General features: G+C 45.6%; 2 protein-coding genes across 2 annotated transcripts in view; both read right to left on the minus strand.

Moving 5' to 3' along the window:
- Positions 1-8069, minus strand: part of HDA9 (histone deacetylase 9) — a 102138-nt gene extending 94069 nt beyond the window's left edge. The window contains exon 1 of the mRNA XM_087401368.1: positions 7838-8069. Coding sequence (XP_087257494.1) covers positions 7838-7874 — 37 coding nt within the window. The 5' untranslated portion in view covers positions 7875-8069. The remainder of the gene's footprint in view (positions 1-7837) is intronic.
- On the minus strand, positions 295-1959 carry LOC147881698 (uncharacterized). Its single transcript, XM_087401194.1, has one exon. It carries the CDS (start codon positions 1942-1944, stop codon positions 295-297), a length of 1650 nt encoding a protein of 549 aa, XP_087257320.1. The 5' UTR covers positions 1945-1959.
- Positions 8070-21242: the final 13173 nt, after the last annotated feature.

A 21242-nucleotide genomic window follows, 5' to 3' on the forward strand; every position in this document is an offset into this window, starting at 1 on the left:
TCTGCTTGCCTCGCAGCAGCCTATCATCATCCTTCTCCTTGTTGATCATTTCTAGGGTCACTTCTATCTTCTCAAATCCCCTTTCCTTGATTTTGGAAATGAGACACAAATTAGTATGGATGTATACTAATTTCTCGGTATTCTTTGGAAGCAGCCTATTCCTTCTTTTAGTATGGATAAGAGAGAATGTGCTCCAATTCCTCTCACAAGGAGAAGCACATGTGCCTTGTGAGAGCACTCGAAGAGCTAACCGCTGTAAATTTGGTGTGTGAGCCCCAAATGTCTCCCACCATTTCACCCCTTGGTGCATTCTCTTTTCATCCTTTGAATCGCACGAGCAAATGTGCCTGACATGGATTTGTAAATATCCAACTCATCACATAAGGTGCCTTGGCTGTCAACATCATACTTGGTGTACCGCTCTATGGCATCCATCCACCCATCGTGCACCTCCTTGTCACTATCTGGATTTTTCTCTCTCCAAATAGGATGGAGAACAAACGCTGCCGCATGCAATGGAGAATGCATCATATTCCACCTGTCAACACATAAGGCTCTAACATCAGCCAGCTTTGAGGATTCAATCCCATCAATAGTTGCCATCTTCTCGACCATCCGATCAGTGAGTTCATATACAAGTCCCATGGTAGCCCCTTCCCTATCAGCTAGGCGAAGGATCTTCAAAATAGGTGCACAAAGCTTCACAATGAGTCTTGCATCTTGCCAAAATGAAGCACCCAATATAATAGAAGACACCTGTTGTGCTTTCACAGTGCGTGACACCTTCTTCTTGCAATACTCATCACTGACAACCATGCGACGCAATCCATTGTATACCCTCTCATCCAACAAGTTTGCTAACATGATAAACATGTAAGCAAACCGTGTTTGTGCTGGCTTCACCAATTCCTTCTTGCTGAATTTTCTATACATTGCTAACACGGTGTGTTTCCGGGTAACAAATGTCACAATCATGTTAGCATGTACCAACACTGGCTTTACCCATGGAAGCTTTCCAATGTCCTCAAACAAGAGGTCAAGGCAATGGCATGTGCATCTAGTGTAGAAAATGTGAGGCCACTCTTCCTCCACCAATTCTCCTGCCCGCACACAGTTAGATGCATTGTCCATACACACCTGCACCACATTTTCAGCCCCAACATCAAGAATGGCATCTTTCAGTATCCCAAAGATGTACTCCCCTGACTTATACTGCCCACTTGTGTCCACGGACTTCAAGAAGGCTGAACCATATATGCATGAGACCATAATATTGATTATAGGCCGGCATCGAGTGTCAGACCAACCATCACAAGTTATGGTGCAGCCATATTTTTTCCACTTATCCCGAAACTGTAGCATCTCTTGATCTATGCATACTACTTCATTAGTTAGCTCCGTTGTGCGCAAAACATTGTAGGATGGAGGCTTGAAGGTAGGCCCAACTTGGCCAATGGCACGAACCATCTCCAAAAAATAAGGGCTCCTCACCTTCCAATGAGGAATATCCTCTGCAAAGAAAAAACGACGGAGAGCAATGTATGCATCCTTCCGTGCTTGTGACTCCCATGCCTTTTCCAAGGTTCCCTTTGACGTCTTCAACTTCTTTTGCTTTGGCTCATATGCACTGCCAGATGCATTTCCACTTGCAGTACCACTCACTGAGGCATCTCCCAAATCAGCCACATCTTCAACAAGCTGTTTTGCAGCAGTTTTTAGGGGCACCTTTGCCTGCAATCTTCGACAAGTATCTTTCACATTTTCAGGAGGAGCAGTACACTTGTCAACCCCCAAGCCTGTGATCCCAAGAAAATGTGCCCTTATACGGGTCGGTCCTCCATCCCATGAATGAGGGCAATATTTACATTTACAAGTGAATTGGCCCTTCCCCAAAGGCTTCAAGGCCTCTACAAATTCCCATTCTGGTCCTTTTTGTCTTCCCATTTGTAGATCTGCAAGCTGCAAATTTGCAAAAGAGGGCATATAAATTATAAGGCAATGGGCATTGGGCAAAGGAACAATTTCCAAAGAGGGCTTGAAGTCCTTGCAGGCTGCCCTGTTAGATGGCATCAACTAAAGAGAGAGCACTTGCTGCAAAACAGGAAAAAAAAGCAGCCATTGCATTTACCTTGACACTTGGAGCAGGTAGAGCGTAGAGGCAAGCTGCGGGCTGCAGCCTGCAACTGTACGGTGACCACTCACCTCCAAAGCAAGTATAAGAGGGCAAAGGGCTGTCTAAATAGAGGGCAGCAAGGTGCTGAAGAAGAGGGCAAACTGAAGAACTTAGAACTTAGAAGAGTGACGGGCTGAGGGGACTCGGGAGTCGGGACTGAAGAAGAGGGCAGCACTGAGCAAGGTGCAGAAGAAGCTTAGAAGAGGGCAAAGGGCTGCAGCCTGCCTAAATAGAAGCAAACGTCAGCCTAAATAGGCTCTTGAGGCCTCAGGCAGCAATGGTCGGTGTGCAGCGGCCAGCCTGCAGGCTGCAAGCAGAGCTGAGAGCGTCGGTCGACGGTGAACAGCACGGAAGCCTTCGCAACTTGCAAGGATGTCGTACGGAATCCGGATTCGAATTTCGAACATCGCAGCCCAGCAACAATATAAGGTACGCATCCCGATTTTTTAACCCCCAAAAAAAGTCACGTACGGAAATCCGTACGGACGTCCGTACGTACGGCCGTACGGAATCCGTACGGAAAAACTGACCGTACGCATACGGTTGCAATCATGGATCTTGAAACCTTTGAAGATAAACTTCAAATGTCAAGTTCAGCTTAGACATATCGAGGGCTTTAAGCTTGCCTACGATATCATAGTCGTCCTCCTTCAGGAACTCCTTCCTGAAGACCCCTTCGAAATCTATCCATGTTACCGGCTTAGGTTGGAGTTCCTTCCACCATAACAAAGCCTTTCCTGACATGAGGCCGGCTGCAAGCTGTATTTTCTTTTCATCTGGGTACGGGTGGAACTAGAAGTGTACCTGCCACTTGTGCAACCAAGTGTCAACAACCTCCTTGGTTCGAGACTTCTGATCTCCCGGAAAAGGGTCTGGAGTTATGTTCGGACCTAACACTGAAGCCATGGCATCCACATGCGTGAGTGCCTGCGCAGTGCTAGTCAGAAGTGTGAGAGTAGCCTGAATCCCTTGGAGTTGCTGTGTCAACCCCATTTGATTCGCATTAACCTGCTCAAATTTTCCAAGCAGTGGTAAATTCACTGAAGGCCTTCTTCGTAATCAGATCGTCGTAAAGACCCTGGTCTTCCTCAGCAAGGTAGTCCAAATCCTGATCTCCCATGGCAAACTCAGGATTTACAGAATCAGCCATGTCTGAAATCTGATCTGGAACGAGTAGTAAACTGAGAGAAATAACTGGGGGAATCGAAGCTGGAAGGAGAGTGGAGCAGAGAAAAACCGTCCCAAGAGGATGTGACGAAAGAAGAGGAGCTGGCCGAAAGAAGATGCTGGAAACTGACGTTCAGCTGGCGTAGGTGATCCCGGGGTCTCCCCTTGCTGATTTCGGTGCAGGCTGCAGTGTACGGAAGTCTGCTGCAGGCCGTACTGCACGGAAATCCCCCGCAGGCTGTACGGAATCTGACGCAGGCTGTACGGAAGCTGACGCAGGCTGTACGGTAACCTGACGCAGGCTATGGCCGTTCCTAGATGGCGAAATCTAGTAGGTGTGTAAGGTCTTCTTGCGCACTCTAGCTGAGTCTATGGCTGAGCTTGGGACCCTGCCAGACTATAAAGGAGATGGTGCAGCTAATCTAGGAAGCCAAGCTTTCTGGAAAAGCTCACCCTCCCAATCTTGGAGGGTGATGCTTTTTTCGAAAAAAGCAACTCCTCCAACAGTTTGGCCGCACCCTGCTCCAGCCCCTGGCGCACCTCCCTGCCTGGCCGAATTCCTTTCCAGCCCATGGCGCACCTCTCAGCCTCTCCTACCTGCGTCACCTACCTCTACGCAGCCCTGACCAGCAAACGGAATCCCCTCGCCTACCACTCAGCTCTTCTCACGCCTCTCCTACCTGCATCTCCACTCTCTCCTAGCTACGCCTCAACCCTCTCTCACTTTTCCTTTCAATAAATTTCGAAATCAAGACTCTCCTTCTTCCTACCTTTTCCCTAGATCCTGACCACTTCCGATAACCCATGAACCAACAAGATCTTGCAGCAACAAATTTTGAAATTAGGGCATACCTAGAGGAAGAAATCGTCCAAAATTTTCGCATCAGAAGTTCCTCCCTCAGGAGTTGGCTCTGATACCAACTGACACGTCCCAGCACTCCTGAAACCTCTGATCTGCAAACAAACATAAGAACACACACACACAACGTAAGAAACTGAGCAGGCTGCTCACCACCCAACCATGACATCTACGGGATGTGATCCCGAATCAAGAGATGTCCCCTCCGAGCCACGAGCTCAGCTACTGGCACGAACTCCCAACCAGATCCAAACTAGCCTGGTGTCCCATACCACCAGGTGGCGTTGTGAAGCCTGGGATCTGCTACTAGGCCTTGTGCTACACTAAGATGCAGGCGCGCGTCCGCGACTCAATCCAGGATCAGACCTAGCACCTGGGAACGAAACTTGCTCCCATCGGCTCCCTGAGAACTCAACCCCTGGGCCCCTTTTATAGACTCGGGCCCCAAGCGCCAAAAATAGCGAAGACCTATAACTGGTTCGTACCCTTGCCACTCAACCCGAGAATCAAGCCTGCCTAGCTCTAAGCCTCCCCAAGCTACCTGAGCTAGTCTTGTGTACCCAGTACACATCAGATACCAATCCGTGCACATGACACATATAAAGCGAGCACTATATATGATCTCTATATATGGCAATCTCGGCTAAAAATAGCCATCCAGCCCTATGCTATCCCGTAACCCACGTTCACCTGCTATCCAACCCTAGGTACACCATGCACATGACAATACCCATACTCCTACAGGTATCAAGCCCCATTGCACTCCTCGTATGGAGGCCAACAGGTGGGACATTGACCCTATTTATCCAACAATCAGGTTACAGGTAATTGCTCCCGTCCAACATCCCTTCTCTCCAAAGTCAAGGATAGACATACATGATGTCATTGGGCCTCTGTGGATTCCTTGAAATCTTTGTCAAACATGTATCTTAGCACTCACCGCAAGCCTTCACTTGATTCAAAGCACACCTAACTGAGTCTAAGTCACTCTCCGCGCTTTGAGCAAGAGCCTCAGACTTCAACTGCAAAGAAGTCGAGCTCTAAAGTAGGCTATATGAACTTCACCAAGGACTTCACCTCCCTGGACTCATGATATTGTTGGAAAACACACCTGTAAGCATGTGCCTCTTGACCAAACACCATGTAGAGGACCAATGACCTTCCATCACCAACTAAGAGCACAACTCATCCCAATGTGAAAGTTATGCCAGGACACTACAACCACTTAATCTTACTTCAGCAGTGAGCATGTGCACACAAGTAGATAGAAGACCTCTCAGAACCGAGAGAAAGAACACTGAGATGTACAGCCACAAGATCTCATATATAGATATAAAACAAAATGTGAATGCTAGGAGCCCTATATAGCACTGCATGCTCCTCTAAACTCTTCCTGAACTGCTGTGTGCTGTCATAGGCTTTAGTAGCTGCTCTAGGCTGAGCCCTCGGCTGCTGCACTCATGCACTCCCAATTGCTCTCCAACAGGATTTTGGTATGCATACTGGAGTGCCCTGGAGTGAGCACTGACTGACCTGAAAATGACCCGAATGGGTCTCTCTCTCTCTCTCTCTCTCTCTCTCTCTCTCTCTCATCAGCCCACATATGCTAGAGTCTGTACCCTTTGTGACGTGCAGACAGTTGAGACGGAGGCACATGTGGCTCTACAGTGCCCCCGATATGCACATATCAGGGAGAACTACCAGCAGATACTGGAGGACTCCGCTCAGCTGACATCAATTCTCTCTACTCCCTCTCCAGCAGCATTGGGATCTTTTGTCACTCGTCTTTTTACCTTGTGTCAGGAACTCATAGACTCCTGACCCCTCTCCTTGAGGGGACTCTATTTTACATTGTATTGAGACGGGTCCCATGGGTCATTTTTGGCCCCCCGAGGACGTTAATAGACTCTACTTCTCTCTCTCTCTCTCTCTCTCTCTCTCAATAATGTGGGTTGCTTTTTGCACTCCTTGGGAGCTGCCATGTGCCCTCCCTAAAGCAGATGTACTAGACTCTCTCTCTCTCTCTCTCTCTCTCTCTCTATCTATATATATATATATATATGAATCCGGGAACATGCCCAATCATCCTCTTAAAACACAACACATAGTGCAGTTTCAATCTCATGATAGTCACTCATACGGTTGAAACCATAAATACCATCATGCATAGCAAGAGACTAGCTACTATGACATCCCCACTGATGTCATCAGCGCCCAACAGTGGGTGTAGACCATAGTATAAATATATGCTCTCACACATAGAAATCCACACACCCACACACATACTTGAGCATTCATTTATACAAAGGTCTTCGTACTGAGACACCCACACACATACTTGAGCATTCATTTATACAAAAGTCTTCGACTGAGTTTCTGTTTATATATATGGCTCGATGCCCCCAAAATAGCCAACTAGGGCCTAGGGTTCACCTGAACAGATCTGGAAGACTGACCAACCTTACATAGGGTTCTGCTGACCATAGACTGGAGTACAGCCGACCCAGTCATCAGCCCCTACCAGTAACCCTTTGTGGGCCCCGACCCTGCTGTTGCAAGTCGACCCTACAGGCCAATCAGCTTCTTCTTAGAGCCTGTAAAGCTTCCACTGCTGACGGCTTTTGGCTGGGCATTGCCCCAGCCCATGTGCCCTAATCCAGGCTGAGGAAGCAAGTCCCTTTCTTTGACCTAACATGGTATCAAATCTAAGTTTGGTACATGTCTACACTCCAACATTCTACCTGCTAACGCAACTCAGCAGCTAAGTGAACTAATAGATTTCCCTTCAATTGGACTTATACCACCTCACTACACAGTAGGCTAATCTCTGAGTGAGCTCAACTAGGTGCAAGAAAGACACTCAACACTCTAGACTCTAGTGCCCTTGAAAAGCATGTCTTTATGCAGACGTACCATAGGGAAGAGTAGCATACGTGCAACTCGTTACCAACACTCGTTCTGATATGTAACACTGAAACTATATTAACAATGCCATAGCCTCAAAGCCACAATTGAGCAAAAGAGAACTATGCAAGATTGCTTAGAATAGTAAGAACACGATATGCAAGCAATTGCAATATCACACTCGATAACGTTGAGATGAGATGCCATATCCGATCTTTCGGTTAATGCAGTCATATTGCCAAGTTATATGGTGATTCACCCTCGATGTTCACATATAGTAAACGGTACCTCGTGGATAGTGTGTGTATACAAGACGATGTTCGTGTGTTGGAAACGGTATGTAGCTGATTAGGCTTAACATCAGTTGTTTCCATATTGAATTTCAAATGTAAAGAGGGAGAATGTCGCAAATCAAAATGAGCGTCCTCTAAGATTTCTTGTTGACAGAGCAGCTCTCGGGCACGAAGGAAGTTTAAAGCCCGGACAAAAATGAATCTAAAAACTAGGGTTGCAAGTTTGCAAAGGTGCTTAATCCCCTGCCACCGGAAAACTTTCAGCCTACGACCGATTCCAAACGTGGAGCTCGTAAAAGCAATGACGGTTTCACGAAACGTTGCTCACGCACCGAGATGAATTCGTTCCGAAAGTGCGGAGCTATATTCAAGTCTCAAGTTCTGTCATCGCAAACACAGGAAGTTCACTAGAGGGGACATGAAAGCAAAGATTCGACTGACCATCATAGAAGTACGAAACTCGATCTTTGGCAGGCATGGTTGAGAAAGAAGCAGCTTCGACTTGATTCAGAGCTCTTATGCACCCGCTTTACGGGAACAGATAGTGTAGTCGAGGCCTTGTTGAAATTCCAATTCATGGCGGCAACCTTCGAGCTCGTTCAATTTCGTGGGCAGCCCGTTCATGCTCTCATTTGCACGTCGAAAGAAATCCTGTAATGGTCTTTTACAAGCTTTTATATAAGTTGCATTTTCTTATATTTTTTAGAAGCTCTTATACTTGCATTTTCTTATTAGCACTCCCTCTTTCGAAATCCTGTATGGTCTTTTAGAAGCTTTTATATAACTTGCATTTTCTTATACGCTCCTATACTTGCATTTTCTTATTATCACTCCCTCCTTAGAGGGAGTGCTATAGTGCAGGATTGAAACTCTCCACTACTTGGTTTTGAAGAGTAGATGCATGGTGGTCTCTGTTGGCATGCCTTCTAAGAGGATATCTTCGATGGAGCGCTATGTGGAAATCTTAGCCGTCATCTCCGATTTCCTCATGCATGACCTCGCTCTACTGTGCGAGTAGTCTTTTTGGTGGTATTACAAGGATAGAGGGTTCAAGGTTTGGAGGCCTCTACGGGTGTTGAAGGATCTCTGCCTTTTTTGGTACCACAAGCTAGAATTTATTTTCATTCCACAATGCTACTTTGCTAACAAGCTGACCTCAAAGCTTTCCATCCTTGGCAATGGGTCCTCTTGGGAGTGGTGGCATTGAGGGAAATATATGCTCCTCTTCTCTATGTTTGTTAAAAGGACGTCGATCACGGATCTCGACATGCTTCAAAGAGCACTCTAGAACTAATCAAGTATACCAATGCTTCTGTGTCAAGGCATCACAACACACCTTAAAATTATTGGTTTAAAGAAGAATCTATCCAAACATAAAAAGGAATCAATTACAAAGTCTCAAAACCAATTGTAAGAAGTTTATATGTAAACGTATAGCTGCTTGGCTTACAGAACGTACCACCTTTGGGAGAGGTATTTGACTTCTCATTCATTTTCCTTCACTACTTCACATTCATTTTCCTACGATTTCTTCACTTCAGATCGAATTATCCTTATTTGTGATGTATATGATTTACTTTTGGCAGATTTGGAGAGGATGTTCAGTAACAATGTATAGGAGAATAGCTGCGATACAAAATCTGAGTCCTCTCGTCTATTCTGATCCTGCAAAAGTGGCTTTTTGGTATTCAATTTCCTTCCTTGTCGTCATGTAAAAGCAGAATTACGAAAACGAAGAGGAACTAGAATTTCTATAAGCTCACTTGGTCATTGGATTGCCTTATCACTACTACATTTATCTGCGAGTCCGCCTTGATTGACCATAACTTCCTATGTGGTTGCCTCATGTCTTGCTCAAGCTTGCTTTGATGTTGCCTAGCCGATTGGTTCTGACGTACGGTTCACTTTCATGTTTTATTGCGTGCCTTCTGTTGTAAGCAAGTGATGGGAATCGCCACATCTATCATGGTTGCTACCTTTCTTGCCTTGTATTGTTGCTAACATTGCTTTCATGATGAACTAACTCACTTGTGACTGCGTAATAGGAGAGAATCGCTTCTGTGAATTAAGATTAAGGTTGTTGTTGTTATACTATAAAGTTCTCTTCTCTGGGCCCCTCAAAATTTGGTCCTAGCAGTTTACGGTCGCTATAAAATGAATGTAGCTTTTCTCCACCATCACTTCTGTGAAATAAGGTAAAGTGGAAACAATTGACCGAGGTGACAAGTGAGGGGAGAGCTTAAGAGATATTTGGTCATTGACATAGATGAGGGGAGCAGTGTCTTCAAGGGTAAGTGCAGTCCATTGTTCCCTTAAGGTATATGTGGTTCCTTTTTTGTTTAGTGGTGGTTTATTATGGATTTATTGAATGTTGTGCATGGGCTTGTTGCCCCTAAGCACCACAAAAGAACTCGGGCAGACATCAAAGTTTCGCATCCACAGTTTTAAAGGGATGTCCCTTGAGTATATTTCTATGTTCATGCCATGAGTATCTCTCACTACACTGTCCATAGCTATACCATTTCAATTTTAGTGGAATATTGTGGACTTGCATTAGTGCTTGAATTTTCAAGCATTGTGATTTTTACATTGGCTACTGTTCTGGCAATGCATTGCGATCTATGGCTGGCATAGCGACTTGTCAGCGATGTCAGGGGCAACTTTGATGCAGCGGCATTTCGAAGTTGCTTAGTTTTGAAGAGTAGATGCATGGCGGTCTCTGCTGGCATGCCTTCTAAGGGGTATCTTCGATGGAGTGGTGTGTGAAAATCTCGGGCGTCATCTTTGATTTCCTCATGCATGACCTCGCTCTCTTGTGCAAGTACTCTTTTCGGTGGGTGGTGTTACAGGGATAGAGGGTTCAAGGTTTGGAGGCCTCTCCATGTGTTGAAGGATCTCTGCCTTTTTTCGTGCCTGCAAATGAATGGTTGAACTTCTATACAAACGATTGTTGTATTGCACTGCAATTACATTCTGCTTTGTAGTCGCTTGCTTCGTTTGTTAGTGCACGTATTCTCTGTTTCTCCTTATCTTTTGTACCAACTATGCAAGCTAGCAACAAAGTTGATCCTTGTGTATAGCCCATGGATCCAGAAAGTACCAGCTTTGGGAGAGGTGTTTGACTTGCGATTCATTTTCCTATAATTTCTTCACTTTAGTTCAAATTTCCTTATTTGTGGTGTAAATGATTTACTTTTGGAAGATTTGGAGAGGAAGTTTGGTAACAATGTACAGGAGAATGAGCCCTTTGGTCTGTTTTGATCCTATAAAAGTGGCTTTTTTGTATGCAATTTCCTTCCCTATCGTCATGTTAAAGCAGAATTACGAAAATGAGGAAGAACTGGAATTTCTTTAAGCTCGCTTGGTCATTGGAGTGCCTTATCACTGCTGCATTTATCTGCAAGTCTGCCTTGGTTGACCATAACTGCCTGTGTGGTTGCCTTGTGTCTTACTCAAGCTTGCTTCGATGTTGCCTGCCCGATTGGTTGTGACGCACGGTTCACTTTCATGTTTTGTTGTGTGCCTTTCATTGTAGGCAAGTGATGGGAAGCACCACATGTATCATGGTTGATGTCTTTCTTGCCTTGTATTGTTCGTGATAAATTAACTCGCGTGTGACTACGTAATAGGGGAGAATCGCTTCTGTGAATTAAGATTAAGGTCATTGTTATTATGCTACAAATTTCTCTTCTCTGGGCCCCTCAAAATATGGTCCTAGCAGTTTACGGTTGTTGTAAAACGATTGTAGCTTTTCTCCACCATCACTTCTATGACATAAGGTAAAGTGGAAACAATTGATGGAGGTGACAAGTGAGGGGAGAGCTTAAGAGATATTTGGTCATTGACATAGGTATGGAAGCAAGGGGGCCAAAGCTACAACAGCAAGCTTGTACTTAGATTATCTTGAAACCAAAAGCCTTGCTTCTCTCTCTATAAGCAGCCCGAATTTGCCTTGTGGTAGAAGTAGATAGCTACATATCTTAGTAGTGTAAAGGTGGACACTGAGTTTCTGAATAAGTTTTTGATTTTGTAATCTTCATATTGTGTGATTGCTAGTGGAGGTGTCAAGGTATGTATGAATGCTCGTTGCAGCCAAAGTCTCTTGATGATGCAGGGGGGTTGGTTCACTTGTACCTTCCTTGCTTCCACAATTTTTAATCTTGAAATAGTATATGCGTTGGTACTTCGGTGCATCTCTTACATATTGCAACATCTGCTATGACTTTCTATAATGGATGGGGGTATCCATTTATTTGTTGATAAGATTGTCTGGTAGTTGTTTTTTGTCGGGTTTGGTGTCTGGTCGATGTAATTGGGCATTGGTTATGTTAGAATTGTGGTTGTCCCACTTTGCTTTTTGCCCATTGGACACACATCTTATTTACCTAAATTTCCCAGTCAATTACTTTGTAAAATGCATGTTTTAGTGCCACTAAAAATCCATGCAAGCACACAAATTTTGACTTTGCTCCTTTCTCATACTTTTGATAGTTGTGGTTGTATGACGAGGAATTGTTGGTATATGGATTCCGAATTGCAGTTTTTAATGGTCTCATCTAGTATGTGCAGGTTTCAATCCGTTTGTCACGCTCTTTTGTTGAAGGGACAGTAGCATATTTTAAGACATCAACAGTGAAAGACACCTCGAAGGGTAAAGTGCATATGGAGGATGTAGATAGTTATTGCGACGAGGGGAGAGAGAGAGAGAGAGAGAGAGAGCACACACACACACACATAGAGTTTATTTATTTATATTTTAATATTTTGTGTTTTGTATGTGTGTGTGTAGAAGTTTGGTTTAATGAAAGGCTTTTGAATTATTGTTGTGTGTGTGTGCCCGGCGCGCGTATATGTATATGTGTTTCACAAATTTTCTTAAAATTTCTCAAATTTTGAGATTTATAAATGAAACCTTAAATTTTATTAAAGGTAATCTATGATTGCAACCTTAGCCGAGCAGGTCTCTAGCTTGTCGTAAACGGGTGAGGTTACTCGTCTTGACTTTATGGAGCTAGGAAAGCACAAAAACATTAAAAAATGCACAAACGAAGGTATTCATTACTCATGATTTTTTGAACTAGGGGGATATTCAATCTTGAGTACTTTCGAGATTCTAAAAAACCGATAGGATTTCTTTTTGTCGACTAGTCCAAAGAGCTTGTTGAGGCCAATTTATACTAGGTACTCCAACTTTTATGCTCTCAATGTGGAGACAAAACAGGCGAAGTTCTTCCCGAACTCGCCTCAAAATTTCTCGTTCAAACACATCCAAGTTTTTTAACACTTCCAATATAGTCATGGTGGAAGCATGCAGACTGATATAACTGGCAGTCACAATTTGTAGAAGAAATAGTACACATCGCTCGCCTTTCAGACCTTGCCAATGCAGGTGTTTTTCTTTTGAGTTTTGAGCAGCTGGGTGTTTTGCGGCAATGGAGCCCACCATGACTACAATCTCGGAGAACAAGAAAGGAACCGTGTCGCAACTGCGAGCCATAGCATAAACCATGTATTCTGAGAAGCCATTACTAAACTTTTTGGCACCGCAAGAGAATTCGTCAAAGCGGTCCTTTTGACAATAACTACATTTAATCATCCTTCTTATAGAGGGCTGCTTATTTTGACAAGAGCTGCCTATAATATTTCTGGCAATGCATTTGCAATGGAAGTTGTTAGCCGATATATAGCTAATCCAGGAAAGAGGCATTGGGAGGCAGTTAAGTGCATCATGAGGTACATGAACGGTACCAGGAGATGTGCATCTGCTTTGGCATAGGAGAGATGCATGTACTTGGGTACACAAATTCAAACTATGCAGGGCATGTGGATAGCAAGAGATCCACTTCTAGTTATGTGTTTACCTTTGTAGGTAGTGCAGTGTCATGGATGTCTCGCACACAGAAGTGCATTGCTTTGTCTACCACAGAGGCCAAGTACGTTGTAGAGGCACTGAGGGTTGCCAGGAGGCTATATGGCTTGATCGACTAGTGGGAGATTTAGGGATTTATATAGGTGTACCGACTTTGCATAGTGATTCTATCAGTGCTATTCAATTAGTACGGAATTTGGTCTATCATGCAAAGGCCAAACACATTGAGGTGAGCTACCATTTCATCAGGGAGGTACTTGAGGACAAGCGCATAGAGCTTGTCAAGGTTCATATAGATGATAACCTTGCAGATATGTTGATGAAGAGTCTACCTAGTCGGTGGTTTGAATATTGTCATGCATTGATGGGCATTGGATAGTATGTCCACTGGTTGTTCTCCCTTAAAGGCACATTGGCCTTTAAGTGGGAGGTTGTGGGGGTTAAAGGCCACTGTGTCTTAACCCTAGTTATGTACAATACTCAAAGACACATACATATGGATGACATAAAAGATTAGGGGGGTCTGCTCCCACCAAAACTTGTGTGGCCCTCTTTTGGCTCTCCCTCTCTCTCACCCTCTTCCGTTTTGCTTCCATTGTTGTGTGATCTCTCATAGCATGCGCCAAAGTTTAGATATGCTTACCTTCTGCGTACGCTTGTCCGGTTGCAGCTATGAAAGCTTTCTATAATGATCTTGCAACACTAGCGTTCTTTATCCCACCAGTCTTTGACATGCCGCTAGTCTTCAAAGCCTTCAAGTACGCTATCATAATCATGGGTGCATTTGAGAAAGATGTATCTTTTACTTCACAAAAGAATAGTACAATACTGAATTAATCTCATGAGTACACACAAACATAAAGTAGCAAATTCAACAAATGGAGCTAAGGCATCACAAAGCTGCCATGCACCTCAAACCAAAACTATAAAATTTGCTTCAAGAGCATACAAAGCACAGATAATGAGGACAATGCACCTTCAAGCTACCAACAGCTAGTAGAAAACCATGCATGAATTGGAGGTCCAACTTCCTTGCGAGTGAGTGCACAAATGGACTTAATTTGAGATGCAAAGCTCATTTTGGGAGCAATATTCCACTAAAGCTGAGCTGATAAAGCTATGGACAGTGTGTCGAGACATACTAATGGCAGGAGGTCAGTGGACACGTTAACTTAATTTGAGACAGAAAGCTCATTGAGGCACTAATGTAAGTCCACAACATTCCACTAAAATTGAAATGGTATGGTTATGGATAGTGTAGCTAGAGATACTCATGGCATGAAGATAGAAACATACTCAAGCGACATACCTTCAAAACTGTGAATGTGAAACTTCGATGTCTGCTCGAGTTCTTCTGCGGTGCTTAGGGGCAACAAGCCTGTGCAACAACATTCAATCAAATCCATAATAAACCAACACTAAACAAAAAAGAACCACATTTTTTTTTTCTGCAAAAAGTAGTGCTAGTTATATTACTTGAAAAATGAGAGTACAAGAAGGCCTAAAGGCCAGCGGGCTGTAATCACAAAACGGAGACAGCCTGGGGTAAACAAAAATAATTACAAGCCTCTCAGGGCATAATCATCTGAGTGTGGACAAACAGCCACAATGGGGGCGAGTAATGCCACTGAAGACTCTGAGCAGAGTGCTGGAAGAAAAGCTCCTTATGGTCCCAGTCACGAAGGAAGCGCCATCTCTTCTCTTTCCCTGCCCGGGAGTCCCCCTGACTCTGATCCCACTGACCCTTGGGCATGTGAATGATCATGCTCCAGATGTCCGCTAGGGTCTGGGTAGCGGAAGAAGCCTAATCTCCTAGGGTTTGCGCGCATCTGGAGGTCCAGATATGCTAGCCTACAATACTCCCAATGATCTCCCAAACTAGGTGCCGAGTCATTGCTCCTACATTTGTCTTTGTCAGATGCCAAGGGAAGCTTTCCATGTATGCCCAGGTGGCCTGCGTGATGAAGAAAACTGGATCCTGCCGAGAGAACTCGTAAGCCAGGTGATGTCCCAACTCGGTACTGCACCAATAAAAAGCTCCCCAAGTGACCAGTCCTAGCTCGGGTGCCGCCCTTGCTAAGATCCCCATGGCTCCCTTCCACACTGTCTGAGCATGGAACAGCTCCAAAGGCAGTGCTTCAGGGATTCCTCCTCCTGAAAACACATCTGGTAGTGCCCCTCCTGCCCCATCTGCCTCAGCCAGTGGTAGCCCCTTATGGACCACCATCCAAAGAAAGTAAGAGATTTTCCTCGACCGCCAACTTGCCCATAGAGTCCTCTAGAATGTATGAAGAAAGACCAGAGATATCCCTTGGGCATACCAGCTATGTGCCTAGGTGGGTAGCCTGCGCTGAAGAGCCCCAAGAGCACGCCTACCTGTACGCGTGCTGTATGAGAAGAAGGGGGTAGGGTTCTCTGAAGCCTCCAGTGGTGGCCAACGCCACTCCCTTGGGTCCCACTCCACCTCTGTCAAGGAACGGCCCTCCCAAATCCAGAGTCTCCAGTCTTAGGCCTGCACAACGAGGGGGTCCATATGCCATGCTTTCCCTTGCAGCCCTATAATGCGAAGGCGCTGCCAGGGAAGCTGGGGTTTGATCACAGCCTCACTGCTTTGGAGGCAGCTACCATCGGTGATGAAGAAGAAATGAATCGAGGAGTCTGAGAAAAGGCCTGCAACCACCAAGCGAATGCCGCGAGGCGTGAACTGCCCTAGCCACCTCTCATCACCTGGGAGAAACTGTATGGTGACTGTGGGAATCCTCCAACCTGCAGGAATGGCAGCATCAATCTCCGCTCGCCAAGCCTGGATCCCTCGTGCCGTACCTACTGCTGCTGCCAGCTAGTCTGGGCCCAACTTGCTATAGACGTCCCTCCAAACTCGAAGCGAGCATGCAGGCCCACACGCCTAGAGTGCCCATGGGATATGGGACCTCTCTCCAAGCTAGTGACCTGTATCATCTGTCACCTTGCTGCTCCAAATCAGGGGCTATCTATCCATCTCCTCTTGGCAGCTGGGGGGGACTTGGGAGAGGCTGTGTCGCAGCTTCCTCTCCAGACCGAGAGGAGACTACGGAGGAAGGGGGAGTGGGGCTGAGTCAGCAGGGCTGAAGTGAAAACCCATCGGATAGAAGGCTGCCAAAATCACCCCCTCTCTGGGGGGTACAAGTGCTGAGACCTACTGAAGCAAGAGCTTCCATGTCTGCCCTCCTGGGGTCAGACCGTGGATGACTAACTTGCCAAGTAGTGCCTGACTTTGAAGTTATGGATCTATGATGCCAAGACCGCCCTCTGTCTGGGGGAGAATGACCGTCTGCCAGGCGACCTGGGCTCTGGTGGTGGTGGAACCGTCTGAGCCAGACCACAGAAAGTTCCGCACCAGTCTCCTCAGCTGGGCTACACATGATCTTGAGAAGCACCAGCAGGAGGCCACATACCGAGCGGTGGCTAGAAGGACCTGATTGACCACAAGGGCCCTGCCTACTAGAGATAGCCGACAAAAGGCTAGCTTCCATCGTATGGAAGCTAGAGGACCGGTAGGAACTGTTGAGCCGGCATGGTATCTAGCCCTACTTGGAAGCCCAGGTAGCATGTCGTCTGTCCTCCAGGGATCCAGCAAAACCCCAGGAAAATACCCCATTGTGAGCTGCCTCCCAGATCCGTAAGAAAACCAACTGACTTACGCCAGTTGATTTTCGCCCCAGCGGCTAGGCAGAAAACCTCTAGAGATAGTCTCACTTGCTCCAGTGACTCAATATCATCCTGCACATATAGGGCCATGTCGTCTACATACTCGGAGTCTAGAAGTTCTGCATCATCCCTGATAGGGAGGCGCATCCCTCGAAGGCCAGTGGTACAGGCTCGTAGGAAGTGAGCCATGGCCTTTGCAAAAAAGAGGAAGAGGTAGGGCACAAGCGGGCAGCCCTAGCGTACCGAGCGCTCGAGGGTGAATCTCTCCCCATCCTGCCACTGATGATAACCCGACTGGAGGCCGATCTATAGAGGCTAGCAATACCTCTAATCCACTCGTCTCGGAAACTGAACCGAGAAAGTGTGCCCTCCAAGAAGGACCAATCTACCCTTTCATACGCCTTCTCAAAGTCAAGAAGGAGTATGGCTAGGTGCTGGCCACTATGCTGGGCCCACTCTGTCACCTCTCATGCTAGGCTGCATGAGTGTCGGCGTATACCTCCACACCTCCTCCCTGCAATGGCGGGCACAAGGGTCTGGGGGCTCCTGCTGGAAAAGGGATCTATAGAAATCTGTCGCCAAGTCCCTGACTTGGTCAGGATCTGTCCTGACACTACCATCCTATGCCCTAAGAGAGCGGATCTGCTCCCTTGCTGACCTCTGGCCATGAATCCTGAAGAACTCTCTGCACATCCTGTCGCCTTTCCTAGCCCAAAAAGACTTGGAAGCATGGAATGAGAACTTTGAACGTCTCTGGGTGATCTCCTCCAACATGGCTCGGGCTCTAACCTCCTGTCGTCTGAGCTCCTCAGAGCCTGGAGAAGACTATTGCATCCGCTGTATCGAGGCAAGGTCTCGTCTGAGGCCCCTCTCCTTCGCCCACCACTGCTGCCGCCTCCTGCTGACAGATGAGACTAGACTCGGCAAGAACCTAAGCTACCTGAGTTGCGATATCCTCCAAGGGGTCCCAATCCCGCTCCCACAGGTCCACTATCTTGCTGCGAACCTCTGCTCTGGAGTAGATGGAATCTGGGATCCAGCAAGTGCAGGGAGGTAAGGAGTGAGAGGCTGAGTCCAGGACTAGGATGACTAGGGCATGGTCAGAAAGGGTCATCCCTGGAACCACCCCTGACTCTCCACCTTTGCTTATTACCCAATCACTGACATAGAAACGGTCCAACCGCTCCAGAAGTCTGCCTCCCTCCCTCCCGTAACCCCAAGAGAAGTCCAAGCTCCCTGGCCACTTGCAAAAGGAGGGCTCTCTCCAATTGTCCCGACCTCCCACGGCAAACAAGAAGGAGTCCCATCCTGACTGCTCCACCTGAGCTATACCGAGGAACTCTGGCCCCCGTCCCTGCTGATCCTCTAGAGCCTCAAGATTGTTGAAATCCCCACCTACAATCCAAGAATCCATCTCTGGCAATAAGTCTGTCAGGGAGCTCTAGAAAGCGGCAAAAAGAACCACATATACCTTGCTCTCTCTCTCTCTTCTCTCTCTCTCTCTCTCTCTCTCTCTCTCTCTCTCTCTCTCTCCCTCTCTCCCTCTCTCTCTCTCTCTCTCTCTCTCTCTCTCTCTCTATGCCCTCACTACCTAAGCCCCCTCAATGCTTTGATGAGGAGGATGTTAGTGTTCTCTCTCTCTCTCTCTCTCTCTCTCTCTCTCTCTCTGCCCTCACTACCTCATCCCCCTCAATGCTCTAATAAATGATGAGGATATTAGTGCTCTCTCTCTCTCTCTCTCTCTCTCTCTCTCTTTCTCTCTCTCTCTCTCTGCCCACACTACCTCATCCCCCTCAACGCTCTCATGATGAGGATGTTAGTGCTCTCTATCTCTCTCTCTCTAGTGTTCTCTCTCTCTCTCATATTTTTATATTTATTTATGTATATATATATATATTTACATTTTCTAGATATATCTTTCTTCTCTGTGTGTGTGTGTGTGTGGGTGGGGGGGGTACCACAACAAATATTTGGTGTTCCTTCTATTCCCGCCACTACTCAGAATATGGATACAGAGCACCTCACTAATTAGCTTCCAACATGTAATCACTTACTTTGACATCCCATTGATTGCATGCTCATCCCAAACTGCATTGTACCAGAGCCCAATGCAACCCATGGAGCTTATCCCAAGTTCCTCGACCTTCCTTGAATGCCTCCTACTTTATTGTGGATAGCCTCTTACCTTGCGTCAACTATTATTTTAACCCAAAAGCCCAACCGAGATATATTGTTCTTATCACCAAAATATTTAGCATTTGTAATCCTTTAATTACAATAGTTCACTTCGACCTTTCTTATGTCCATAATTGTATAGAGAGAAGGGACAAAACCCCTTGTTTCTATCTAGAGCCTACTCACTCCCAATATATCAATATCGAAACTACATGCAATGTTCGAGACCTACGTGTTGATCTTTGTTCATGTGTGTAATTTGTTGTTGCTTTGTGTGAGATTATGCTATGTAATCTAGCCATAGTTTTTTCCACATCAATGGCCCGACTCTTAAACACTTCTTTTGAGGTAGGAGCATCAATCTCTTTCTCTCTCTCTCTCTCTCTCTTGTTTACTTTGTGTGTGTGTGTGTGTGCACGCATGTGTCTGTGTATAGAAATAAATATATAAATATATAAATATAAAGAAATTAAAAAATATATATATTGTATTTTTTATAAATATAAATATAGTATATTATATATTTTATCTAATATAATATATACTACATTATAATATGTATAATATTATATAATATAATATTATATTCTCTCTCTTTCTCACTCTCTTGCCCCTCTCTCTCTATGTATATATCTATTCGTGTCTCTCTCTCTCTTTGTGCTCTCTCTCTCTCTACTTCTCTCTCTCTCTCTCTCTCTCTCTCTCCTTCTCTCCCCCCCCTCTCTCTCTCTCTCTCTCTCTCTCTCTCTCTCTCTCTCTCTCTCTCTCTCTCTCTCCGTCCCTTTCTCTCTCTCTCTACTTCTCTCTCTCCCTCTCTACTTCTCTCTCTCTCTCTCTCTCTCTCTCTCTCTCTCTCTCTCTCTCTCTCTCTCTGCACCATGTCATCATCGTGCCACGTGGTCGTTTCTGTGACACCTCATGTTCCCTGCACATGCCACGTGCCGTCTTCGCGAGTGTGCACTGTCATCATTACTCTCTCGTGGGCTGCTGTCCTTTGTGCAGACATTAATGTCCTTTGCGCACTCACTGCAATGTCGCTAGTGGACTGCGAACTCCGGGTTCCAGCCCCCCCATGCCACAAGCATTAATATTTGCACCGTGTCATCATCACGCCACATGGCTACTACCTGCACCACGTGGCTGCTTCGGCTGAGGTGCTTCGACTGAGGTGCTTCTTCTGTCCCGCCCGCTCAGGCTAGTGCCGTAGCACCACATGGCCACGCCTGTCTCTGTCCACAACACATGTCATCGCGCGATCGGTCCTTGACTCTCCCTTCACTCCACCGAAGCTCCGAGCCTCCTCCGAACCTCCCTCCTCTCTTCCCAAGCCTTCACAATCCTACCACATTGGCTTGGAAAGCCTCTCTCCCTCCTTAATATAGTAAGATGACCATTAGTTTCACATTTCATTGCATTCATTTATTGATTGAATATTATGTTTTATAATTTCTTTTCCTCATGGAGCACTTGATGTACATGAACTAAACAAACCCATATGCGTTGAGATGAATGATTGGTGACATAGTTATGGGAGTTGCCATTTTGGTGCTGCATAGATGTAGGAATACTTTTCATATCTCTAAATTAGTGGAGGTCATGTAGGATCTTAACATTAATTGAGCATGGTAATACTATGGGTACTCTATATAGTTTTGTAAATCTCTGTTTTTGAAAAAGCACAACATAAGTTGCAATTTTTTTTGCTATCTTTGGCTTTTAGTTGTCTTGTACTACATGGTGTCCGAGCAGGTTTATAAAGTTCACGTTTTTTCCATTTTATTGTCCTGCTCTATAATTATTTGATCACCATCGTTAGTACGAATCACAAGGGATGCTCCTTGGAATGTGAAGCTACTCCTATGACACCTGCATCTACTGCTCTCATTAGTACTACCACAATTGTTGAGCACAATGGGTGAAACCCTTTGCTTGACTTCTAGATATAGAAGTGGCACAATTGGAGCTATCATAGTTTAAGCATGGCAATGAGGGAACCTATATGAGCAAGAGATAAAAAAAGAGGCAACTATGATGTAGTCACAGGAACAAAACACATCCATACCAACATTGAGACTACTAAAAAGCTAGAGAAATGGTTTTGTATGCCTCCCATAA

Source organism: Dipteris shenzhenensis, chromosome 30 (genome assembly GCF_047967505.1).
Source record: "Dipteris shenzhenensis isolate YYH24624 ecotype China chromosome 30, Dip_SZ_1.0, whole genome shotgun sequence".
NCBI classification, from domain to species: Eukaryota; Viridiplantae; Streptophyta; class Polypodiopsida; order Gleicheniales; family Dipteridaceae; genus Dipteris; species Dipteris shenzhenensis.